Source organism: Leuresthes tenuis, unplaced genomic scaffold, assembly GCF_036924035.1.
Source record: "Leuresthes tenuis unplaced genomic scaffold, fLeuTen1.0.hap1 SCAF_19, whole genome shotgun sequence".
Classification (NCBI taxonomy): domain Eukaryota; kingdom Metazoa; phylum Chordata; class Actinopteri; order Atheriniformes; family Atherinopsidae; genus Leuresthes; species Leuresthes tenuis.
In genome coordinates this window covers 31,343,445-31,370,902 of record NW_027325373.1, presented here as the reverse complement: position 1 = coordinate 31,370,902, position 27,458 = coordinate 31,343,445, and the positions used below count along the sequence as shown (strand labels likewise).

General features: G+C 40.5%; 1 protein-coding gene across 1 annotated transcript; it reads left to right on the top strand.

The window, feature by feature from the left end:
- The first annotated feature begins 1,938 nt into the window (after window positions 1–1,938).
- Window positions 1,939–26,086, top strand: fgfr1b (fibroblast growth factor receptor 1b). The gene is made up of 17 exons (XM_072371832.1): window positions 1,939–2,406; window positions 7,581–7,707; window positions 12,803–12,901; window positions 12,984–13,156; window positions 13,245–13,368; window positions 15,458–15,648; window positions 17,058–17,202; window positions 17,283–17,473; window positions 17,548–17,693; window positions 18,611–18,732; window positions 18,813–18,923; window positions 19,023–19,213; window positions 19,290–19,412; window positions 19,483–19,553; window positions 23,527–23,664; window positions 23,736–23,841; window positions 25,354–26,086. The coding sequence occupies exons 2-17, from the start codon at window positions 7,602–7,604 to the stop codon at window positions 25,435–25,437; spliced, it is 2,121 nt and encodes a 706-aa protein (XP_072227933.1). The 5' UTR covers window positions 1,939–2,406; window positions 7,581–7,601; the 3' UTR covers window positions 25,438–26,086.
- Window positions 26,087–27,458: the final 1,372 nt, after the last annotated feature.

The following is a 27,458-nucleotide window of genomic DNA, read 5'->3' as shown; positions in this document are numbered from 1 at the left end:
TCCCAAAACAACTTTGCACAGGTGGTAAACATCAGACACTACACTACCGCACAAGTCGGCCTCGGGCTTGGATCCTTAATAATCGACATAATGCATTATTTAAGAATTGAAAACCTATCATTAAAATAAAATAGAAATATCTTACTTTCAAATATGCCATTCATTAGCTTGGCTTTTTGTATGAGTCTTGATGAGTTTTGAAGATGCACTGACCCTGGACAGTTTGTGCAAACAGTCAGTGCGGTTACATGCAGGCAATCGGATCGGATTAATGGCGAAATTACAATAAGATATTATTGTAGTTATAATATATGAGTTATTCACCTCATGTAACAAGCTTAATCTGACTAGAAATTGAATCGGATCGGGTTACTTGCGATCGAATTAAGACCCCGGGATAACTCGATCCGATTGCCCACTTAACGTGCCTGGAGACGACAGTGGATAGGATCGAGCATTCTGCATGCTCGAGATTTTGTCCCGCGATCGTCACCCGGAAGTTGAAGGAGACGATATTACTGTTGTTGTTGCCGCCGTCAGAAAGAAACAAACAACTCGATGGAGAATGCGCTGTTGTGCATCGCATTTGTGCCATAACCATGCTCATCACAAATGTTGAGGGATGTAGCTTCATCTTGCGCTTCGTTCGCCATATTTCTCGAATGCCTTAGTTTTGTTGTTGTTGTGGTGAAGACGTCAACCACAAGGACAATGCCAAGTGTTATCTTCTTTGTTGTAAGACATCATGACCCTTCCAAGGCAACTGTAGTGATTTACAGATGGCTCATGGATAGAAAAACAAAAGTTCTTCTGGCTCTATTGAAGAGATATTTGAACACACAGAGGCACATGTTTTTCTTTCATGTTAGATGGTGTGGTTGCAATGAGGGCATTTATCCTTTTCAGGGATAAGCTTGAACCTCTATTCTCTGTGGCAGCAGGTAAAACCAAGGGGGACACTGCAGCTGTATCTTGCTCAGAAGCAGTCGAATCTTGAGAGGTGGAGATTGTAGCTTGCAGGAGCATGGATAGAGGTGCGACAGTTGAGCTTTGTTGCTCTGCTGAAGCAGAGCTGGTAGAGGAGAGATCCTGTACAGATAAAACGGAGGAGGACACTGTAGCTGTATCTTTGTAGGTGGGAGGAGAGATCTGTTCTGGAGAGGTGGCAGTCATGGCATGCTGGCAAGCCTCCAAGTGTCTTGTCATGTCTGGCCTTCTCAATACAGTTTTACTGCACACAGGGCAATGATAGTGTCCCTGATTTCTGCAGTTCAACCCACATCTGCAGATAATTTTATCTAGAATAAAACCATGTCTTAGTTAGGGACCAATGACAAATAAGTAAGAACACATTATAATACTGTTTATATATGAATATGTAAGAGACAAATAATAAGTCAAACAAAATTATACAAGAATTATATGATATAACTCAGTTTTCTTGGTCTTTGAGTAAGAAAATGACAATTAAGTGAGCACTATCGATACGATAACAAAGCTAAAAACTACCCTAAAGTCAAAAACCTGATTCTTTCAAATGAATATCACTTTACAGGGCAGTAGTGTGCAACGTAACGTTCTAGTGAATAAAAACTGTCTCTGTTTCTTCGTATGACGTCGTCACTTGACTTTTACTTACCTCGTCGTCTCCACACTTCACAAGGGGAACGAAAAATACGTGCTTCCGGTATACTCGTTTTTCATTTTGAAAGGCTTCGAATTAACTTCCGGTTCTCACAGTGAACCCTCACAGTGCGGGTCCTGACAGTGGAGATCTGCAGCTAGACTGTGTTGACAAATTCAGTTTCAAGGGTTCCGGAACACGTTAAAGTTAAAGTTAAGAATTAAACAAAGTCCTTATATAATTTAGAAATGATTTACATTATGGGGACCGCTAAGGTCTATATGTGGCTAAGGCAGCAAGTGTGTGTCCTCAACCATGACACCAGCCCTCCCGCAGTGACTGGCCCCCGGAGGGAGGTGCCTGCAGGCTGAACGGACCTGAAGGGCCCGCGTAGCCTTGAGACATGAATCGATGGAAGGGTTAAGAGAAGGAAACTCCCACTGTAGGCGTTTCTCCACGGTCAGAGTATAATGAGACTATACAGTCAATGAACACCGTTTTTCCCACGTTTCCGAGGGTGAAGAACGGATCATTTAGGGGTTACTTCGCCGGGATTTTACCGTTAACTCGACCCGCTCATGCTGATGTCACCAGGCACAAACCGAGCTATTTAGAGACAGTAACAGTTCTGCTACGGGATGTTGTGAACATTATTATTTTCTGAGGTTTAAGGCAGTTCTGTAAGTCCTCGGTTGGAGGTATTTCAGGCGGGCAGAACCGCTGCTACAGACCGAGCGACCGACTGTCAAGTCCTCCGCTCCTCTCGGATACGGCTCGATCAGGTTCGTTTCTCGACAAAATCTGAAGTTTTCAGGACCAGTTGAGCTTTGTCAGCTACATTTAAGCCTTTCTGGAACTTTTTGTTTGACTTCTGTCTTAAATTTAAACAATTTGATATAATCTGTTTACAAAAACTGCACTCAATAAAAACACATCACATTCCCAGTAAAAATACTCAAAATCATAAAAATGAAATGACTATTTGAAGAAAACGTTGAAACTACATTTTAACTCTTAAACCCTACTTGAGTTGAAATAATTAAAAGTACTGTAAAAAGTAGTTAGAACATATGCAAGGTAAGCATTTGTGTATTATACGGTGTAGTGACACATGCTGTAAAAATTCTACTTTTAAACTGGTTTTCATGTGTTTTATTTTGATAAATGTTCATTAAATATTAAAATGCAAAGTACCCAGTGGTCATATTACTAGATTATGATACAGAAGAGGAGTTATACTACAGCAAAAAGTCAGGGAGGAGTACTTTTTCAACAGTTTAATATGCTGTATTAAGTCATACAGGAGCAAAATCTACATGATTAATGAAAGTATTGTGTTGTAAAATCTATTAAAATAAAAGAATGATGTGGAAGAGGATTTGAGGCAGATGTAAACATGTAGACACGTTAGTGATTAGTGTAGCATCTGAGGAAAATACAGGAATGGCACTTAAAAATGTGCTTTAATCCAATACTGAACATCTAATATGCGGATTTTAATTTAATGTGTCAGTCTTACAGACTTAAAAGATACCATGAAGTGATGCTTCAGAGCAGCAACTAGCTGTCTGTTATTTTCTGGCTTTAGGTGATTGTTAACAATATATTCATATTTTTGTCTTATTAGCAGTTCAAATTTTTAACATGTTCAGTTTTTTATCAGATAAAACAAAGAAAAGCATTGAATCTTCACTTTTAAGCAGCTGAAAGTATTTTACATTTTCAGGTGAAAACGGTTGTTTACGGCGTTCCATGAATATTTGATCTGCTTCAGTGATCAGACAGCAGTTTTTTTTTTTTACACGTAATAGTTAAACATCTGTAAACAGCTGCATGTCTCAGTTCTGGCTCGGTTTGTCTTGTCATTTCCCAGCAGAGTGTTGCAGTGATTCAGTCATAATCTTCCTCTGTTAAATCATCACAGAAAGTGGTGCCATGCTATGTTAAATATGTGGTGTGTGCTGTGACTCATGTTTCCACACGACCCTCCAGTTTTCTGTGGATCCTTGAGGACGAACACGTGACACTCGGCCTTTTACAGGTTACTTTACTGACTTTATGCTCTATGTTGGTTTAATCAAACTCTGAGACGTCTAAAGCCTCCTGGGTTTTCCAGCTCTGATGGATGAGAGGAAGCAGTCTGGGTGTTAGTGTGACAACTGTTCAGAGCTGTCAGCTGGCTGCAGAATCTGGTGTGTAGGTGAGGGCTTCAACATTGACGGTCTAACAAATCCACGTGTTAAAGATCAGTTTCTGCGTTCCACAATATGTTTTTATGTGCAGGTTGTTGGTGCACAGCAAGTCTCTTCTACAGTAACTTGTCTGTACATTTGATTCAGAGGATTCTGGTTAAGAGCTGTTTCGTCTCCAGAATTTTTGAGAAGCCCTCCATTGTGTCACACTGTATGAACCTACTTCTGGTGTGTTCTGCAGAGGACCACCATGCAGGGTCCTTAATGGATCCAAACTGAGTGATATGACCTAGAAGATGAGAACAGTTCGAATTCTCTAAAATATTAAGGAAAGGAACTCTGATACTTCCTTCATTATCTCCTTTATCAGAGGAGCACCCTTTATGAGAGAAAGGAAATAAATCTGACCCATAATTCCTTGCGGCTGCAGCTTTTATAGCAAAGCTCGACTGTTTCCATCCAGTCAAACAAACTGTGAGGGAGGATGAGTGCGAGCAGCCTGTGGCAGGACTATGTTTCCCTTTTTTAAAGTTTTCTTTCTATTTTCAGACTGACTTTGATACTAAAGTAATATTCTGTATCTAATGTGATACGTATGACCTAATGTAATAACATTATAAGATTGCAACAGACAAAGTGTCTAAGGCACTTTTTGTAGAATATTGTGAATACAGCTTAGTCATCCTTAAAGATGTTTCCATCAACCTTATTTTCTATAAAGGAAGAGCTCAGCAAAAGATTATTGGAGGTTTTTTTTAGTATTGGACCTGAGCCTTTATCTCATTTTGCTGCACGATGTTGATGTCCTTTTGCAAACATCAGTCGGTGTTTCTGAACGCTCTCTGCAGCACCACTCAGTCCTTCTGAACACATAAAGTATCACAAATGATCTATCAAACAGGATTTATATATGCTCTTCAGGCGGGATCTATAAACACCTTGAAGTGTAAAGACACGTAGCTGCAAACTGTTTATAATTTCACCTGAAAATAGAACATTAGAAATAAAAAAAATAGAAAATAGAAGTTTGATAAACTAAATTTTGATTTCAACTGTAGTTGAATGGAAAACAGAGAAAAGATTAAAGTCGTCTTCTTTTGTTGCACATTAACCATCCGACAACCCTACATGTCTGTGTGGTGATCTTTAGAGGGGCCCGGACCCTTGTTTGGGAAACTTTGGATTGAACTTATTAAGTAAGCTTCAACAGAAAATCCTGATCACATCTTTCTGAGCGCCATGTACTGAAACCTGTTTTTATTTCTGGCTTCATGCTCACATTCGTGGAGTTTAAAAACAGATATCCTGAAGGTTTCTGATGACACACAAAGCCGATACGACTGCACTCAACTGAAGGCTTTAATTAGTAGTGCTGCTTCTCTGATGGTGTGCATGTTTGGCCAACAACAAAAACGTTTCTGCCTGTTTTTCATCACAGTTCCCCAAACATTTGCATTATGGCTGTATTTTCCTGCATCTCATCTCCAGATGTTGCACGTCTCCCCCTCTGGTAGACCCATTACCCCCCCCCCATCCTGTCTTAAATTTTAGGTTTTAAATGACACATACAGCAGCTGTGTGAAGCTAAAATGAGGCCTCCCATCAAACCCTGCTGTTCATGTGTGTGTTCTGTGTATTAAATATGCCTTCATAAAGCTGACATTCTGCTGTGCTGCTCGTCATGCTTCAGGACTCCACCCTGGATCACACGTGCACACTGGCGGTGTGTGCAGCTGAAGAACATACTCTAATGAGGCAATTGGCGTGTCGGCAGCGCTCATACTCTGATATTCAGCTGATCTGAGGCTAAGCTAGGGCGGTCGAACACTCTTTACCGTGTTTATGATCCTCATAAGATGATGAGGAAGGTTTCCTGTTCTGCTGCCTCGCTGTTCAGAACCTTTACTCTCTGAGCTCAGCTTCCTTCTTGTTTCAGTGTTATCAGACAGAATCAGGAAGGTTGTTGACTTCCTGTCAACTTTCAACCTGCTGGTTAGTCAAAATGAGACATTTAAAGATGACAATTATGACTCAGAAAACTGGATATAGTAATATGTTATGTATGTAATATAGTAGTATAAGTGTTGCTGTGGGGCTTTTTTTTTGTTTGGACCTTAGATTCTGTTGTTTTTCAGTTAACTTTACTTCCTGTTTAATTTTAGAACTGGTTTAGCTTCTCCTGCTGTTCACACCTGGTTTCAGTTTACTGACTGTCACACACCTGTCATCTGTTAGTCATTACCCTCCTCTGTAAATGTTCTACCCTGTTTTCTGTGTCCCCCTCTGATCCTCAGCTTACTTCACATCCAAACAACCCTGTATTTTTTAGATTTTTTGGGCTCTCGTGGTCAACAGGAAAGTGGACCCGACAAAGAGCCTCGGGTCAGTGCTTGAACCAGCTTCTGCAGCACCTTTATACTAGGCACCTCCGGCATAACCCAGTTTCGTTTTGTTTGCGTTCTCAGCATCAAATCTCTTTTAGGTTTTTGTTCATTGCTCCTCCTTGTGAAACATCCCTGAGTTTTGTTACAATAAGTCCTGATCGAGCCCTAATTTCTCTCTGTATGTGCAGGAAAACAGGCAACCGGTTGAGTGATTTACTGAAACACGGTCTAACATAAATATAAATACAGTATATAAGGCAGAAACAGAGTTTGTTCAGTTCTAAGGAGCTTTAAAGTGAATATTTGGTCTGAGCAGCTTTATTCTCCAACACAGCCTGAACCCTCTTAGACAAGCTTTCTGTAATTTCTTTGAGTAGTCTTCAGGAATAGTTCTCCAGGCTTCTTGAAGGACATCCCGAAGCTCTTCTTTGGATGTGGGCTGCCTTTTGTTCCATTCTCTGTCAAGATGATCCCACACTGCTTCAATAATGTCGAGGTCCGGGCTCTGGAAAATGGTCATGTACAAGATGAAAAAGCTGAAAATAACCAAAGAAAAACTTTGAAAGACCTTCAGAAAGCCTGGAAAACTATTGATCAAGACCTTATTAAAGATTACAGAAAAGTCTGCATATGAACGATACATCTACCTTTCTTATTTTGTGGGATTATTAATATATGTGAATATGAATGCTTGTGCATTATGTATGAAACCAGTTATCATCACAGGTTTGGTACTTTTGATGTGAACACTTGTGTTTTCACCTGCAGACCTTCTGGAAGGCTGGACCGAACATGTGACAGTTGGAGTTGTGCGAGTGTGTAGAGAAGAAAACATTGATCATTGTGTGTTTATTGATCACATTTGCAAACCTGTCACTTTTCTATCAGATGCACTCAAAAATGTGCAAACATCATGATTTTTGGAAAGTAATAATTTAAAACTGGAGCAGGATTAGCAGAAAAAGTCATGAAGGCTGGGTGTCGTCTCTTTACCACAGATAATGTATTTACCAAAGGAGGAAGCCTCTCACACCTTCATGGAGACAAATGGTGGAAGTGTTTGTTTTAGGCAGCATGCACATCTGTCTGTATGATTTACTGCTGCTGTGTTGTGCTTGACACTTTTATGACATATAGTAGTCACAAGTGAGCTAAGGGGGGTGGGGGTGACGTGACCTCCAGGTGTCAAAGGTGATATCAGCAGCATCTTGGAGAAACAGCTGCGGGCATGTGAGCAGCATTATGGGAAGAATTCACATCCAGTCCACTGCCCTGAAACGAGGTCCTGATGTTCAAGTTCTGCTTTGGCAAACACAATGAACAAAAAATGTTTCAACTCTGGAAAAGTCAGATTTTTTTTTCTCTGTGCTGTCTCTACAGTGTGAAAGTCACAGTAAGTTGATGTATTGGGACACTATGGGTTCCCCACGCCGCTTCCTGCTGCTGCTGCTGCTGGTTCAGTTCCTGCCGGCTCAGTCCAGACCGGCCTCAGAGGACAAAGACACAGGTAACATACTTTACAGATGTCAGAGTCTGGACGTCTGGGTGTGTTTTTTCTCACAGACATTGAAGCTGAAACAGTGATTATTGTGTTTGTGATCTACACGGTGTCCAAAAGCCAAACATGTTTGGGTTAAATGTCTCTAAAAGGCTCTAACTGAACTGAATTAATTGATTTAAGCTGGATGTTGTATTTTCTGTCATTTGTCTTGTTGCTTCAGTGATGAACATGTTCATAAATCATTTACTGCAGCTCTGAAATAATTGCTCCTCTTTAAAGTGTATCAAGTTATTTTTTGCTTAAATATCAGACCAAACAGATGGTAAAAGTGATCAAAACACCCCAAATTAAGTTTGTAATAGAAGTTTAGCAGCAACATGTCTCTTTCACATCTCAAAATATGCTGACAATCTGCTTTATTTATGAATTATTTAACTATCTTTATGTGAACATCATCTGTATGTCAGACTAACTTGTTAAAGCTGGGTGTAATCAGTGCAGCAGTGACTATATTTATTCGAAGGGAAAACCAGCAGTCACCAGTTTAAAACTGACTTACATAAAGTTGAGGTTGTCTTAAGATGTTTTGTTTGACCTAAAACATCCAAATATTCAGTTTTCAAACATATTTAACAAAGAAAAATTTTCTAATTTTTTAACATTTCCATTTAAAAAACGACTGATTTAGAAAGCTGTTTGACATTCAGATGTTGATGAAGTGAGAAATGATATAGTTTGTCTTTGGTTTTGGGTTCTTGTCATTGGTCAACAGTGTTGGTCTCTTTTTCAACTGTTTACCTGTTTTTTGGGGGCTTCTCTTGCTCTCTTTTGTTGGACTCTTTCGTGTTTGATTCCAGCTGTGGTCGTGGCGCTTCAGTCTCTGCCGTTATATAAAACATTATAAAACTTTCCAGTGAGCAAATTTCTTTAATAGGAAAGTTACTTTTTCTAGGTTTGGCTGTTTTTGGCTCAGCCGCATCTGAAACTGGTTAAAGGGATTTTGATGGTTTAACCGAGGCTTGGCGCTCAGGGTGCTGGTTATGGTCTGTATATCCTGTCCAGACGCAGTAATGTAGGAACACATGCACACAGTCCAAGAGTGTTATGGCCACTCATACTCTCTGTGGGTAATCAACTCGGCACAAACACAAGCAGAACCTTTCAGACTACATTCACGCTCCTTCCTCGAACTCTTTGTTTGCGTGGAGCTGCAGTATATATCCTCTCTCTGTGTGTGTTCGGACGTTTTTATTCCAACCATCTGGACTCCAGCTGAGACTATGTGATACTGTTGTTGTTGAGCCCATAAATTCTTGTTTTTCTCTCAGTCAAAAACACATCAAATTTAGCCTCTCTGCTGAAGTCTCCTTCTCCTAAACAAAGCCTTCTCTCGAGCAGCTCAGCAGCACGAAGCTTTCTGAAATCACACCATGTTTTCTCAGCTCTCTGAGGCCGACAATAAGATCAAACACAACATATTCTTGTGTTTAAGACTTTATTTTACTTTATTTAGGTCCTTTTTATACTTTAAGATGCAACAAGCAAACCTCCAGGCTGACCTCTTTATTTTTTAATTGGGGCTGCAGCAAAAGTCACATTGAGCATTTGAGATGAGATTTTTTTTATTGTAAACTGAACATCTTGTGTTTTTGTGTGCCAGATAAATAAGACATATAAGACATAATCTGGATCTGAGGAGTTGTGTTCTGTTGGGTTTTTCTCACACCAAAGCTCTTTTGTCCCTCAGATTTGGTGATCAGACTTAATTTTGATGGACTAAAGAATGTGCAATAAACCAGAAAATTAGAGTATTTTTCGTGATAAAACAAAGGAAATTAAGAGAAATTTATAACAAGAGTATAAAACTCGCATGATAGAAAAGTTCATGTTGGCTCTGCCAGAAGTCTCTCTCACAGTGGTAGTACTTTATGAGCACTAAAAAGACGCTAACCCGCTCCTCGTATCCTGTTCCCATTCACACATCCCAAACACTGTACACTGCACAAGGTGCCCAGGTGCTGCCTCTTTTCATGTTAAAATAAGGAGTGCTGTTGTGACAAAAGTGGCATGAAAAGTGAAAACAAAAAAAAATTGCACGGTGGTGTGATGGTTAGCACTGTTGCCTCACAGCAGCGAGAGGGTTACCAGTTCAATCCCCACCTGAGGCATGTTCTCTCCATGTATGGATGGGTTCTCTTCCAGGTACTCCTGCTTCCCACCATCCAAAAAAGTCCTTAGAGTCACTCCTAAGGACTCTAAAAAATGAGTGTGAACGTGCATGGTTGTTTGTCTCTGTGTGGCCCTGTGATGTACCCCGCCTCTCACCTGATGACTGCTGGGATAGGCTCCAGCCACCCGCCACCCGACCAAAGGATTAAGCGGGTATAGAAAATGGATGGAATAAAACTGTTATAGTTCTGATTAAAAATTTCAGTTTTGAAAGTGGAAAATGATTTTTATAGAACCTTTTCCAAAGGCTCTCAAGGGTCCTAATTTTGAGTTATTCTGGGGGTACCCCAGAGGTTTAAGTTAATTAGCTTCTTTGTGTTAGGACTCATGAAGTGGGATTGTCTTGTCTCTGTTACTACCTCCCTTGCTGGCTCAGAGGCCTATCACCTGTGGATCGACTTCAGAGGTGTTTGCCTTTTACCTGCTTCCTGACTCTAGAATACTTTGGTATACAGAGGAGTTCATGGTGGACTCAATGACTGCAAGGTGTCCAGGTCCTGTGGCTGCAGAACAAGCCCAGATCATCAGCCCTCCACCACCATGCTTGACAGTTGGTATGAGGTGTTTGTGCTAATAGACTGTGTTTGGTTTACTCCAAACGTGCTGCTGTGCATTATGACCAAACATCTCCACTTTGGTCTGGTCTGTCCAAAGGACATTGTTCCAGAAGTCTTGTGGTTTGTTCAGATGCAGCTTTGCAAACCTAAGCTGTGCTGCCATGTTCTTTGCTAATGTCTTTCCTCCTTGACATCGTGTTAACACACACCTGAATGCTCCAGAGCAGCAAATGGACAAAACTTCTGCTTTTATAGAGGTGCTCAGACTTACTGATGATCAATTACTCAGAGCATTGATCAGCAGCACCTGGCTGCTACTTACCCCCACAGTTCCTGTGGAAACAGTAAGGTTTTCCACTGATGATGTGATCTGCTCAGTAACTTTCATGTGACTTGTTGTGTGATTTCTCTGCACTGATGGGGTTCTGGTCTCCACACCCCCCATTCCCGATTTCTCAGTTTGGTAGCCAGATGAAGAAAGTTTGCTTATTAAACTTCTTATATGTCAAAATGTTGGAGGCTGCTGTAAGTTTGAACACTTTTTATGCTGCAAAATTGTTTTTATATTGTTCCTCAGATCTGAACTCTGTTACAATCAGCCTCATGTCTTTGTTTTCATCCTGAAACCTGCCATCAACCAGCAGGTCTTATAAAAACAGGTGTTGGCCATACAGATAGATTTAGTACTGTCATAACAAAGGGTTTGAGTATTTGTATAAAATAGTATTTTAGTCTTTAGTTTTCAATAAATGAACAAAACACTTTCCTGCTGCCTGATATTTATCAGGATCATGTGTGAGGCTGTTTTCCACCTGTTTAATCTGATCTTTCCCAAAACTCCTCTGCCTCCTTTTGTGATAATGGTACATGTAACAAATGTAGTCTTTCTTTAGTTTTGGAGGCGAGGTTATCTGAATTGGAAGCTCGGCTCTGCACTGTTGACAACCACCCAATAGCGAGCCAGGCGCCTTTAGCCAGTGCGGAGCCAACTAGCCTAGCTAGCTCTATTAGTCGTCCCCTAGCAGATCCCGAGCAGCCGGGACCTCAGCAAGTACCCCTGACTGCAGACCGCAGATCAACGTTGAGCTGCGCCCACATTGAGCCACGCCCACGTCGAGCCCCACTTGTGCCCTTTTCAGACGCCGTCTTGTGGCGGAGACTATGCAGCACATTCCCAAACGGCAATGTATGAAACAATTATAATTATATATATTAGATAGATAGATCTTTTTTCTTCCTGTCCATAATTTTATCAATACAATTATAATTATATATAATTGACAGATAATTTTATGTATGAAACAATTATCATTACATATATTAGATAGATCTTGTTTTTTCTTCCTGTCCATAATTTTATCCATTCTGCCTATATTTAAAACAAAGTTTTTATAGATTTTCCCCAGAACAGAAACAAAAACATACACCTCTGTATAGAGACCTACTGTATATGATTTTACCAGAGATAGGTTCTCATGAACCATGTATGTGTCAGGAATTGCAACTGGACCCAAATGCAGATGCTGGTAGAGATAGGTAGATAAACAATAAACTTTATTTTTACTCGCAAACTGAACTCACAGACAACAGGAGGAACACAGGAACACCAGCCACAGGGAACAGGCTACAACACCTCAACACCTCGTCTATTGCATGCCCAGGACGGGGGATTGGACTGAAGACAAGTTTCGGTGCAATCTGTTGGTTTCCTTAGCTAGGATATTGTTTTTGAATTGGCTTTATATTAATGAATTGGATTATTTTCAAATTAATTGATTGGATTTCATTGGATTATGATTACAATGAATTGAATTCCAATTGACTTGAATTGGACTGCATTATTTAAGTGCCTTGAGATGATAATTGTTGTAATTTGGCGCTATATAAATAAAACTGAATTGAACTGAATTTCTATCTGACATTTAACAGTAACCTCATAAGGTCTCAGTCTTTGGAGGTTTTTCTTCTTTAATCAAATCAAATTCAGCTCGCCTCCCCCTTCAGCTACTTTTCAGCTGGGAGGATGTTTGTGTTGTGTGTCTGCTGTTAATGGTGCGAGGCGGTGGGGGAGGAGATCTATGAAGACTCAGAAGTGGTTGGGTGTAGTGCTGCAGTGTGGCGACAGCTTCTGTCTGCTGCTGCTTGCTGAGCAGAAACACTCACATTGACTCTTTTCACTGAGCTCAGAGGTTAATCCTCAAACTGTTTGCGTCGTCTGTTGAGTTGAAACTGTGAATCTTTAACTAAAAAACTTGAGAGCTGCTCCTACCTCTGCACAAAATTCACACAAGCTCCTTTTTAAACTTTTAAACCAGACACAGTGAAATCCTCTGAAGACGAAGAGGACGATGAATCATCCTCAGAGGAAAATAAATTGTCCAACGAGCTGTCAACAAGCAACGAAAAGCTCCAACGTAAGTCTTACTCTGCTGTTAAATCAGTGCAGAAGCAAATTATTGTTATTACGATGCTTACGTTGTAGTATCTCCTTGTTAGCGTTGGCGCCGCAGTGGGTGATGCCAGAGAAGATGGAGAAGCAGCTCCACGCCGTTCCTGCCAGCAAGACGGTCAAGTTTCGCTGCCAAGCAACCGGAAACCCAGTCCCCAGCCTGCGCTGGTACAAGAACGGGAAAGAGTTCAGAAAAGACCAAAGAATCGGAGGGTTCAAGGTGTGTGTTTGGTCCAGAGACAAGATGTCAGAGGTTGTTTTAACCAAACCTATGAAATCATCTTTTTTATCTGCTGTCTGTCTTTCAGATCAGAGACCACATGTGGACTCTGATAATGGAGTCGGTGGTTCCCTCCGATAAAGGCAACTACACCTGTGTGGTGGAGAATGAATATGGGAGCCTAAAACACACCTATCTTCTGGACGTAGTTGGTAAGATGTTTGTTTCAGATAACAGCAACACAACTGAAAATATGTTGACCTTATTAACAGGTCATGTGATGCAGTCATGTGATGTGTCAGTAAACTGATCGTCTGTTACCCTGCTGACAGATAGAAAACCTTGATGCTCCATCTGATCTCCAAAATCAAAACTTACTCTGTGAGTCTGTGTTAGAAGTTTGATGTCAAAAGATTAAATGGTTGCTGAGATATGGCCTCAAGTCCTGTTTGGCGCGTCATTACTGAGTTTGATTGGCTGCTACGGGCAAAGGGAAATGAAATAAAACATTCCACATGATAGCTCTTGTGAGGCTTGGTCTGAAGATTCTATGTGTCAAGTCCTGTGGAAATCAGACAATCTGGGTGACCTGTAATGCGTTTTGAAGGTTTTTGATATAATTCAAAATGGCGGACAATCAAAGATGGCACGGATGACGTCATAGGGTTGGTTGACCTCGGCTATATCCAGGGATTACAACGGTACCTCATTTGTGAAATTTGGACAAACGGGTCCAAAGATATAAGCAAAAATGCATTTTTGCTAAATATAGCGCCACCTATAGGTCAAAGATCACCAAAATTCTTGGGCCTCTTAGATAACGAGTCTTGAGTCTCTGGTAGAAGTTTGATGTCAAAAGACCAACCGGTTGCTGAGATATGGCCTCACGTCCTTTTTGGCGTTGTCGCCGTTAACTTTGATTGGTTGTATTGGGTGAACAAAGTCGAAATTGAAAAATCCGCTTCGTATCCTTTGTGCGGATTCGTACAAAGATACTCTGTGACAATTTTCATGAGAATTGGTCAAAATCTGTGACCTGTGAAACTTAGGTTTCACAGGTCAAAACATTTTCAACAAAATCCAAGATGGCGGAAAATCTAGTCAGACGGAAAATGACATCATAGGGTGCGTTGGACTCGTCATGATCCAAGGATTCCAACGATACCTTGTTTTTGAAATTCGGACACATGAGTCAAAAGTTATTTAGCTGAATGTGCTTCAAACTTTGACGTGTTGGTGGCGCTAGAGAGTTTAGATTTTGGGCACCAAAATTGTTGAGTTTGCTAATGGGATGGTCCTAAATATATGTGCCAAATTTCACAACTTTTTACCATTGCGTTAATGGGGCTGCCATAGACTTCAATTGCAGCGGAAAGTAGATCAATAATAATGGAATACCAGCTAAAACAATAGGTGTCTGCAGCTTCGCTGCTAGACCCCTAATAAATATGATATATATATATATATATATATATATATATTACTGTCCTGGTAGGAGGTCACACCATGAGATGCAGTTAAGAGCCCACTTCTGCAGCCTTGATGGATGTAATTACTCAAACATGGTCACAAACATTATTTATCAGTTCAATTCAATAAGATAATTCTTTATTAATCCCTTAGGGAGAGTTATATTGCTGCTGTATTATTATTAGATATATGCTATTATTATTGATAACAGTAAAATGACAAATCAATTGACAAAGAGGAGATGAGCAGAGATGAAGGTGTGGTAGAAATCTTCAGAGGTCTCCATCTGTGGGTTGGCATGTTGTTTTTGTAGTTTAGCAACAATTTAGCTGATGATGTCACACACAGCATCAGCAGGTAAAACAGGTGAACTCTCTGAGTAGACAACTTGGACAGAAACTCACAGCCAACAGTTCAATATCTGGGGTGCAGAGACGCTCCTTCTCAGTGACATGTCCAGGATTACACCATCTGTTGTTAACCAGCTCTGTAATTCTCTTCCTTTACTTTTACTGCTCTGTCTGCAGTCTCTGTCTGCCCATATAGTCTTAAAGCTGAGCAGAGAGGTGTTAGAGTTGCTCCTGCAGCCAGGTCTCGGTGAAAATCATATCACATTTCCCATGATTATCAAGGGAAGACGACGTTTAAACGTCAGGTAACATTTAAATCACCAATCATACCTGAAATTCCACCAGTTATTTTCCAACTAGGTTCACCTGTTAACTGGAAACCAGTCCAAGCTGGTTGATCACATTGTTTGCCTCATTCTCCATCGCGGTAAACGGCATGTTATTGTGAATTTCTACGGGTTTCTGCATCTTTCTGCCTTAGAACGCTCCCCTCACAGGCCGATTCTGCAGGCCGGTTTGCCGGCCAATCAGACAGCAGTGGTCGGGAGAGACGTGGAATTTGTGTGCAGAGTGTTCAGTGACCCACAGCCTCACATTCAGTGGCTCAAACACATCACTGTCAACGGCAGCAGAGTGGGACCAGACGGACACCCCTATGTCCTGGTTCTGAAGGTATGAACAGCACGCAGGCAGCGTCCATATTGGTTTAGTTTCTGTCAAAAAGAATTAAGATATATTTTTGCATTTCTTTAATCTTGTATTTCACTGCTTCAATTTTCTCCTAGGTTACAGGGGCTAATCTGGCCCATGCTCATTCAAGTTTTTATTGGACTTTAATACCTGTAAACCCCACAACAAAATAAAAAAATTTGCTCCATAATCCACAAATATTTACATTTTCCACAAATAAATACAGAACCATTTACTAACATATTGCTTGATAAATATTTTGACATTTGAGGACTAGAGTTGCAGCAAACGTATATATTTAGGCAAGTAACTGGATAAGAACCTGCTCTGATGGGCAGATTAAGGAAAATATAATGTAGTGGGGTAATTCTCATCTTAAAGACTTTGAAGTTAACATGCAACTCAAAATATTCATATTTGTTACATCTTAACATCATTACTGATAAAGCTTTTGGTCATGAACAGACTAACAAACTGCTATTTTATTACTGATGGAAGAGAAAAGTATTAAAGGATTTAATTGGCCTCGTTGGCGTTTGAATAACAAACCGTTTATTCTCATAAACTACGACTTTACGCAGAAGTTTAACAACTTCTGTCTGTTTACCACCATATGATTTATTTAACGGTAATGCACTCCAGATTTACATTACTTTAATTTCCAATGTAAATTACAAGTGAGAAGCGCATTTTTAGGATAATTCAGCATGCAAACTGAAAGTTGGGGATCAAACCATCAACTTCTAAAATACGACCACTTTACCCCCTGAACTGCAGCCGCTCCCTTCAGGTCAGGTGATTGGAGCCCAGTTGTGGCTCCCCTTACAGTTGGTGGATGCAACACCACACACATGAATCTGTGGCCATGTTGAAGAGGCCAGAAAAATGTCAAACAACGGAAAAGCAAGCATTGCGGTGCAGGGCTGGAAACCAAAGTAGTGAATTGCGGTATCTCAGCAGGGTGGCGTCACCCAGGAATGTGCAGAACAAAAGTTAACGCACTTCAAAAAGAGTCAGAAGCATATAGTTTTCAGGTTCACAAACTTTTCTAGTGTTGCTCTGATTTGTCATTTTCCCCTCTGTAGTGTTTTATTTTTTATTGTTATAAGGAAGTATGGAGCCATCTCAGGGCCATAATGTCTGAAAAGATCATTTGAAAAAAATATTTGAAATTGAAAAATGATGTTTTGAAACTAAAAGTCCGATTTTGAACTTTGGAAAACAAAAAGTTTTTTGTTTTTTTTCCTTCAGTTTCACATTTGATCTTTTCTGATTCAGATTTTTTATTTCAGTTTAAAATAATTTTTTATACCTGTGATCTCCTTCAGTTTCTCAATCTGAACTTCTGAACTCATCCACATTTCAGCACATTTCACTCGTCTTACTCTCAGACTGCAGGTTTGAACACAACAGATAAAGAAATGGAGGTTTTGACTCTGAGGAATGTAACTCTGGATGATGTTGGCGAATACACCTGCCTGGCGGGGAACTCCATTGGAGTGTCGCACCACTCTGCGTGGCTCACTGTGGTCAGCGGTAAGTTAACAGTTCATACACACAAAGGGATCTAAAATCTGCCGCTATGTTCACTGTGACTTTCCTCAACTTCGCCTCAGAGCTGCCGCCCTCCCCGCTATCCTCGCCGACCTACCTGGAGATCTTCATCTATTGCCTGGGGTTTTCCATCATCCTCATCCTCACCGTCACAGCAGTCATCTGCAGGCTCTGCTGTGCCCCGAAAAAGAGCGACTTCAGCAATCAGCTGGCGGTCCAGAAATTAGCCAAGAGCATTCCTCTGAGGAGACAGGTGGGGCGGCTGTCTGTTGGTGTCCTCGTTCCATCCTCTTCCTTTGATACAAGATATCGTCTCTGTCTGTGCAGGTGTCGGTTGAGTCTTCGTCCTCCCTGCAGTCGGGGATGTGTTTGATGCGTCAGTCGCGTCTCTCTAGCACAGCAACCACCATCCTGGCTGGAGTGTCAGAGTATGAACTTCCCTACGATCCTGCGTGGGAGCTGCAACGTGACCGGTATGATGCTGCGACACCTAATGTACGCCGTACAAACATCTCTAACGTCTCTCTGTCTCAGATTAAATAAGCCACTATATCTCTCTTCATGGAGTCTTTTTCTCTGAGGTTATTCGTCGGAGAAAGAGTTAGAACTAAGCTGACTAAGAAAGAGAGTCGTGTAGCATTATATCAATGAATTCCTGTAGCCACTGTTGACATCTGAGGACTTAAAATAACAAAATAAGATAGAAATCAGCTGACAAACAATAATGAAGCAGGAATGTAAAAAATTTTAAAGAAAATAGATGAAAAGGTAAAAAATAAATAACATAACAGGAAATAATAGAAGTAAATACAACTGGAAATAAAATTTATTACAAAAATGTTATTTTAAAATATTAAATCAAAGTAAAATGAGGAAATAAATAATTTGGCAGAAATTAATAGATTAATAAGATGTAAAGGGAATGAACAAAGGAATAACAAATAAAGAAATTATTTATGTTCGAATTAAGATAACAAATAAAGTTGAAAACTGTATGACAAAGTAAATAAATGGTGACATTAACACAAGCTGTCATGAATGTAGTTTGAAATATAAGCATGGGATATGATTATTTTTATCAGCAGATCTACTTATTTCTTAAACCTTTCATATGTTTTTGTATTAATTTCGGATTCTGACAGTTTCAGTCCAGTTCATTATTGATCATATCACCACCTGGTGGTTAAAGAAAGTCAGACTGATGAGTTTTCAGGCTGGGATACAGGAAATGATGCAGGACTACTTTACTACTTAAGTAACTTGTGTTGTATTTTTTTTCATCTTTTTTTATGTGTGATGTTTTCTAATGAGAGCTCAGGGAAGTCTCCTCTCTGTAAATTCGGACTCTTCTTCTGCTGACTCGTTGGTACCTTTTTGTTGCTTTCTTCAGACTGACTCTGGGGAAGCCTCTTGGAGAAGGCTGCTTTGGCCAGGTGGTGCTCGCCGAGGCTGTCGGGATCGAGAAAAACAAGCCCACACGCCTCACTAAGGTGGCCGTGAAGATGCTGAAAGGTGAGAGATGCTGTGTGGATTTCCGCAGAAACAGCTGAAGGCGGTTTGAGTTTGTTGTGATAAGTTGCTGTTTTGTTCAGCTGACGCCACCGAGAAGGACCTGTCTGACCTGATCTCTGAAATGGAGATGATGAAGATGATTGGCAAACATAAGAACATCATCAACCTGCTGGGCTCCTGCAGCCAGGACGGTGAGTGTTGTTGTGTCCACATTCCTGGCAGAGCTAAGAGGGATGTGTTTTTCTCATCATTTTGTTCTGTGCTGGATGGGTCATGTTGACCTGGAATAGGCCCTCTGTACGTGGTAGTGGAGTACGCCTCGCAGGGGAATCTGAGGGAGTATCTGCGCGCTCGGCGGCCAGCCGGGTTGGAGTACTGGAGTGGGTTGCGGCAAGCTACGCTAGGTAGTGTGGAGATCCGGGAGCTGGTTTCTGCTGCATACCAGGTGGCCAGAGGAATGGCGTACCTCGCCTCAAAGAAGGTGAGCAGCCGCAGCCCTCGCCGCATCTACTTTACGTGTTTGGATGCGTAACATAAAAGCCGGTCGTCTCTTTCAGTGTATCCACAGAGACGTGGCAGCCAGGAATGTGCTGGTCACCGAAGACAATGTGATGAAGATCGCCGACTTCGGTCTGGCTCGAGACATCCACCACATTGACTACTACAAGAAGACCACGAACGTAAGCCTGAAGGTTTCTAATAGACCTAACATTGATATCATGAGATGCTGATGCGTTAATGTTCCCGCAGGGTCGTTTACCGGTGAAGTGGATGGCACCCGAAGCTTTGTTCGATCGCATCTATACGCACCAAAGTGACGTGTGAGTCCCTGAAAACTTACTGTTTCTGGTTAATATGCCTTTGTTTAACGTGTCCCATCAGGTCGGACAGGCGGTCGCTGCTCTGCAGGAGCTGACTGGGCCAAAGAAACGACATTAGAACACTGGAGAACAAAACGATGTTCACAGAATGTTAGTTTCTACTATTCAAAATTTTGCACCTGAAGCCCTTAAAGTTCTAATTGGGAGCTGGTTTCTATTCTCTGAATTATTATTATTATTATTATTATTATTATTATAACTTAAAGCATGTTTTTAAGTATGGACTTAAGTTACTTTTAAATATGAATTTTTATCAACATAAATATGTGAAAAGTATTATTGAGCATCCCATAATAAGAGAAGAACATGTTAATGGCATATTGCCTTAATATTATTTTTTGTATTCTTATAAACAAAGTAAGTAAACTTTATTTTATTAATCAAGTCTGTAAATTAGTTCATACACAGCTAAGTTGTTCCACTTTAGCAGTAAAAGTACAATAAATACACTTCAACTTCAGCTTTTCTACAAATTAATTACAACTAAAATAAACTGAGCACAACTTCAAGTTAACGGATCATAACCACACTTTAGGTTTAATGAGGATCAGCCTGACTGCAGCTGCACTCAGACACACTGAAGTTTAAGACAATTTGTGTGTTATTTTGCAGCAGGCCACTTCAGCTGATATCACTAAAGATAAAATTCAGCATCACCTCACTGTTTTACCCTCCACGTCACCATCTGCATGCTCGCTGCCATCTTCGCATTTGGTGGCAGAAGAAGAAGCAGCACCGAGAGAAAGGTGAACATTTTTTAGACATTTTGATGCTCCTGCCTCTAGCGCTTTTTTTTTTATCTCTACACCGCCTTTTTGTTGTGAGATTCAGAGCTGGTGCAACCTCACGAAGACCAAAGTTAATTGGCTAAAAGCAGCAACCACACACGACTACAGCTGATCATGCTGAAAAGCCACCTTTCCAAAACCAACCCACCGACCCAGACACTGTAATCATAGTGTGCGCTGCTTGATCAGATCTATAGATCTATAGATTTTAAACCACATTATTTTTTCTTCCTGCCCAATTATCCAGTGGCCCTCTAGGAAAACTCCCGAACAGTCTGCCCTCAACTCCCTGTGAACGCTGGCGTCTGAAACCAGAACTAAAGTCTTTTTGAAATGTTAGAATGTTAGAAATGAATCCCTTTGTTGTGGAATTAATATAGTTGTCAGAATGATCTTGTGGGCAACATGTTCACATATTCTCACTCTGTTGAACCCTAGTTAAAGTAGTTTCCTGAACAGAAGAGTCTTTAAGGCTGTTCAGACTATAGGTGTTCCCATCTGACGTTACTATGCATCCTCACATCAGTCACCACTCACAGTCGCCTGTCATTTAGTAGCAAATAATGTGCTAACTGAATTATTATATTATTCAGACATTAACCTGTTTCAGAACTGAAAACATGTTATTTGGTCTGAGCACCTTTATTCTTCAACACAACCTGAACCCTCTTGCCAAGCTTTCTGTCATTTCTTTAACTAGTCATCAGGAATAGTTCTCCAGGCTTCTTGAAGGACATCCCAAATCTCTTCTTTGTATGTTGGCTGCCTTTTGTTCCCTTCTCTTTCAAGATGATCTCACACTGCTTCAATAATGTTGAGGTCCGGGCTCTGGAGAGGATTAATCCCTCCATAAGACCTGTTGCCTCGGATTTTCAGTCAATTTCTTGTCATTTGGCATACTTCAACCTTTTCTCCCTGTTCCCCTTCCTTAAGAATGGCTTCTTGACAGCCACCCTTCCATGGAGACCATTTCTGATGAGGCTTGGGCCAACAGTAGATTAATCAACTGAAGGTCCAGATCCATCTGTCAGGTCTTTGCTGGATTGCTTTGTTTGCTATTTCTTAAGGACATTACTTTCAGATACTGTTTATTTACTGTATTATTATTATAAATTTTTTATTTTGTCCTCCACTTTTCCAGTTTCCTCAAATATTTTAAGGACACACTGCACACCATGCTGAGATATGCCAAGTTTCCAGCTAATAGCTCTTTGGGAATGTTTATGTTTATGCATTTGGCAGATAGGGTCACCCCTACTGAAGGTAGTAAATAAACTTTATTATATAGTACCTTTCATGCAGGGGACTTGAACCCAGGTCGAAAGGTGGCAATCATACCTCTACACTATCCACTATCTATTCATAGATGCAACAAAAGAAATGGGAACAAATTATGTGTCTTTGTGACAGACTGCTAGTAACAAAGTGCATAAAGATACAATTTAAAATGGCTTCTTTGGTAAGTTGTCTGTTATGTTGACACAACACTGGTTCATCCCTTGAATTAGGAGCCTATTTTTCTGCTAGAATGATTCATAGTTCAGAGTTAAGTGACTTGACTAAGAAAAAACACATTCCTCTGAAAATGGTCAGGTACAAGGATTGGATTGAAAATATGAAAAAGCAGAAAATGTTAGCCCGATTTTTTCATTGGAAGCTCAAGAACAAGCTGGAGAAATCGTTTATTATTAAAAAAGTATTTATTAGTGGTCACAAGTAAAGTATATTGCAGCGCTGGACTCTGAGTGCCAGAGCTCCCGCAGGAAATCCGTCAGGCCGAGCCCCGTTATCCGGAACCATGTCATATTTATATTCAGCTTTATCTCACAGAAGTTGTATTCACACTTGTCAGAGTATAATTGGCCAGTTTTGAGTGGCATGCTCAGGCCAGCTGCTGTCCTTGTTGTGTTCTTTGGATGTGATAAACAATGTGTGTGTGTGTGAGTGCTGTTTTAGGCGTGGATCTAATGGGGCGGCTGTAGCTCAGGAGGAAGAGCAGTCGCCCACCAATCGGAAGGTCGGTCGACTCTGGCTTCCCTAGGATACATGTCGAAGCGTCCTTGGGCAAGACACTGAACCCCACGTTGCTCCCCCAGTGTATCATTGGGGGTATGAATGTGTGTGAATGCTTAGAAAGCACGTAGTTATATCTTAAGACGTGCTGTATGAGTGTGTGTGAGTGGGGTGAATGCGGCATGTAGTGAAGTGCTTTGAGTGGTCAGCTAGACTAGAAAAGCGCTATACAAGTACAAGTCCATTTACCTATCTGCCCTAATAGAGATGTTTTGTCTGACCCAGTTGTTTATGTCCTTCTAAGGTCTTGGACCATTTAAGGTCATCTGTTGTGCACTATGAGCAGAGTGGAAAAGTACCAGCTAGGAACATAGGTTATTTAGGAAAATACAGAATATGAATTTATAATGTCTAAGATCAAAGCCAATTATAACAAAATGTCCAAAGGAAAACTTTGAAAGACCTTCAGAAAACCTGGAGAACTATTAACCAGGACCACTTTAAAAGATACAATTCAATTAAAATATTTCAATTATTTCTGAGCTGCAGTCAGGTTCTGCTCTGCTGTACCTCAGGATCTTTAAAGAGTTTTGAGCTCGAGTTGAACATATCTGTTCATATTAAAGCATCTGAACATGAAAACCAGAGATCAGACTCTCAGTTTGAAGGACAAAATGAGACCACAAGATAAAAAAGAACACGAAAAACCTGAAGTATAGTGTAGGTGAACTGTGACCTTTAGAACAAACTGTGGGCTCTGATGTGTTGTACCTGTGAAGCCGACACATTCATTAGAGTCAACCTTCAGCAGCCTCCTCATTCAGAAAGAGTTCCTCCAACAGTTTATCAGTCAGATGTCCGGATAGATTCATGTGGAGCCGTCAGCCGGTCTCCTTTATAAAAGTGTGTCATGTTTTATCAGCTCGTTACTTCTCCCCAGGGAGTAAGAAAAGCTGTCACATGAATGTAGCGCATGTTGATCTGAAAAACAGGTGGTTTAAGCTGTTATTTTTATGTGTTTTATCTTCAGTTGAATGCAGACAGAACCTTCAGTGCCTGTATCCTGCAGCACAGTAAATATGTAATATAAATGTGCATTTCTTATGCTGCAGGTGGTCGTTTGGAGTTTTGTTGTGGGAGATTTTCACCCTTGGCGGGTCTCCTTACCCTGGCGTCCCCGTGGAGGAACTCTTCAAGCTTCTGAAGGAGGGACACCGCATGGAAAAACCATCTGCATGCACTCAGGAGCTGTGAGTTCATCCACACATTTAAACAGACTCATCTGTGGATGAAATGTTCTGTAACAGTGAAACTTTTTCAGGTATCTGATGATGAGAGACTGCTGGCACGCTGTTCCATCCCACCGGCCCACTTTCCAGCAGCTGGTTGAAGATTTAGATCGCACCCTGTCTCTCATGGCCAGCCAGGTAACTTTCCAAGCCCTTCAATCACTACAATACGTAAATTAATCAGTTTGCTACCTGAGCTATTTTCATATAAAAATGTTCTGAAAATGTAATCAACTGTTTTTCAGTTGTTTCTCTGGCCGATTCCTCTTTAAAATGTGCTCCTCGTCTCATAAAATCAGCTGCTATTTAATATTTAATCATTATATTGAAATAATAACTCCTGCAAAGTATGTTGCTGACTATAAGGAAGATTGTTAGGATGCGTTCTTTTTTAAGTACTTAAGAAACAGATGGATTTCTGAAGAAGACAAATTAATCAGATTATTTGATTTAAACCTGATTGTTGTTTTGCTTCAACATTTTAATGACACATTAATTAACTTTGTTTTGTTTGTTCGGTTTACTTTATTCTGATATAAGAGTTAATCATTTACAATAAAAAAGGTCTTTATGTCATGTTTCTAGAGGCATGTTAGTTAGTAGAGAAGACCCAAAAGCAGACAGTTGAAGAAAATAAATCCTATTAATTTAAAAGAAACTATAAGTAGGTAGAGGGAAGTGGAGTGTGCAAGGAAACAGAAACCCAAAAGGTTCTGGTACTGAAAAATGTTTAAAAAACACATTTAGCTGTTTTTACAAAAATAGTCTTTTGGCCCATTTCATTGTTTGAATGCAGGAGTGATGCGATCACCAAGTGAATTATCAGAGTGGGTTCACAGAGGTTTTACTGAGGTTAGGACCTAGAGGGAGGAGGTGAAGACAGGCAGAGATGGTCTGAAAGAAACTGAAGGTGCTGCCGAGGCAGGATGAGCAAAAATTACTGGAGGAAAGTCCCTAAAACAAAAGTAAAAACCAGGAGAATATACACTGAAGGAGGGATGATTAACAACAGGTGGGGCAGTGAGGCAACTGAACTAAACGACAGGATGTTATCAAAGTAAAACATTTGAGTTAAACCTCCCATCTGAGACCAGCTCCTGACACCCTCTCACATCTGAGGGCAATCACTGAGTTTTAAAGATTCTACAAAGGATCATTCTTTGACTATGTTAATTATATTTTTCTGAGATTATTTCCCATCATGCACCTGGTGGAAATTCTTAACAACAATGAAGTGGGCCAATAAGCAGCTTTTAGCCACAGCAGATTCGACTTTTATGCTGTTTCCATAATGCAGTTAGTTGCTCCTCTATTTGTTCGGTCCCGCTGATCCAAACTTTTTTTGTCTCATCTGTTTCCTGTTTGGAAGCGACTGCAGCGCACATTTTGAGCGACACAATTTGCATAAAACTAGAGAAAAGACTTCTGATGATATTAAATTTGTTTCGTGGTGATGTCATGAAGTAATGGAAGAAAAGTTTGGACCTCACGCATCCAAAAAATATCCTTCATTTGTTATCTGAGTCTTCACTGACAGCTGAAAGCAGACTGGAGGAGTTCTGCTTCGTGTTTCAAATGAAAAAAGTCTTGAATTTCACCTCCATGAACCTGCAGCCGCCCTGTTGTGACCCTCTGAATCTTCCTCCTCAGGAGTACCTGGACCTGTCCATCCCTCTAGTCCAGTACTCCCCAGTCAGCGGCTCCGCCTCGGCTCATTCCTGTACCTCCACATAGTCACCGTGGAAACTTTCCCCCTTCCTGCATCACCTTCATCCCATTTCCTGTGCAGCACTGGGCAGCCCCAGGAGGCCCTGGGCGGAAAAAGAGGAGGAGCTGCTTCACCGCAGCCTGATGTGAAGAACAGCTGAACTGAACTGGACTGAGCTGGATTCCCTCAGGAAACACATCATCTCTTTGGTAAAAGGTGAACAGACTGAAACAGGACTCTGGTTCCTGTGTGTTCGTATAATGAAGGCCGTGTGAATATTGTAAATAATACGTTGTTAACTGGAAGGATGAATAAAGTGGGAATAGATGAGAAATACATCTTCTTTATGTTATGTTTAATTTTTTTGAGCTAAAGTTGAACAGATCTGTTCATATTAAAGCATCTGGAAACCAGAGATCAGACTCTCAGTTTGATCTCTGGTTCTCAGCAGCTTCCTCAAACCGTCCACGGACAGTTCATCCCTCAAGTAACAGATTTGAAGTTAGATTGTTCTTCTGGTCGTCTGTGATGTCATTACGCCAAAGATGAAGCCAGTGTTACAGTATATTTACAGCATTGCACTTATCCTCCAGCTGATCGCAGCAGTTACACAACATACTTTAGTTGAATGTGTAAAATAACTGAATAACAATATTAAAATGCTTTTGAATTTTTCATCTCATGTGGTTTAATTTGATGCTGGACGTGTCCTCGATCCAGTGCAACACTCGTACTACATGGATAAAAACACAAATACAGTACATAATGGCATCTCAGAAGCTCGTTTTTGAAAGGTTGTAATAAAAAGTCTGCAATGTTTCACCCCATTGGGTGACATCACCAATACCTCATTTCAGGAAGTTGCCTCCCAAACACTAAATCCTGTTCCCAGGAACAGAAAAGAGAAGGCTTAATCAGTGAAGCGTTTAAACCTGCTACTCAGTAAAGGTTAACTCAATTAACTCATAAATGTACTTGTTGTAATCCCACTTAGATGCTTTGATGATGACTTTAACACAAACACACAGTGAGTGTAGCAGTGTTACAACCGCAAACTATATATGAGTAAATGTTAAATAAAAATAAACACAGCCTCTTTAAATGGGAGTCAGTTGCAGCAGCATCTAGTGGCGTTCTGTGGTATTGCATGGTAAGATGCTTCCACTGTTAGCTGAGAGTTTCATTGCAGAAATGTATGTGTCGTCTGTGTAATAGATGACCTTTTAAATGGAAATAAAGCCCTGGTGCCTCTAACTGGATAGAAAAAGGAGCTTTGTCATCTATAACAGAACCAGTTCTTCCTCTGACTGCTCTCCTTGTTTTTTCGCCTCAGAGCCTGAGGCAGCGTTTGTCTCCTTTCTCAGAGAGGAAACACTGGTGATCGTACATCATGTGAGTTGTATTCCCTCTGTAGCTTCTGGCTGACATTCAGTGGATTTCGTTACAGCCTCATGCTGAGCTCTCCTTCCTGTTTTCTGCTGTAATGCCATCTATTTCATCCCTCATAGGTCTGAGACGGCCACAAAGGTCGGAATCACTTCCAGAGAAAGCTCTCCGGAAACAGCCAATGTGGACCTAAAAAGTTTTTAAAACAGCTTGAAATAAAGAGAATAATTAGACAAACAAAATATGAAGAAAGTTCATATGAGCATCTAAAACAGAAAGTTATGTCAATATTTATGGATTAATACAGAAGAATTATTCACTTTCTGCAACCCAAAGGATAAAAACTGACTCCTTCTAATAGAGGAGATGAAAGCAGAAAAACCACAAACAACAAAAGGTCAAATCAAAGAGTAGAATACATGGATGGAAAAACCTGGTTCAGATATGTTCTAACAGGTGTGCTGAGTTTCAACACAGTCCAGTAGCTGAACGTGCAGAATGTTTTCATGTTTATCAGCACAAAAATCACCTCACTGATGAATGTATTAATGTTTCATATGTCATGTGGAGAAAAAGGTCTAAGACGTAAGTTTGAACAACCTACATGTGCTATTTTTTAGAGGTTTTTTAGGCTTTATTTATTTATTTTGAACATGTTAAA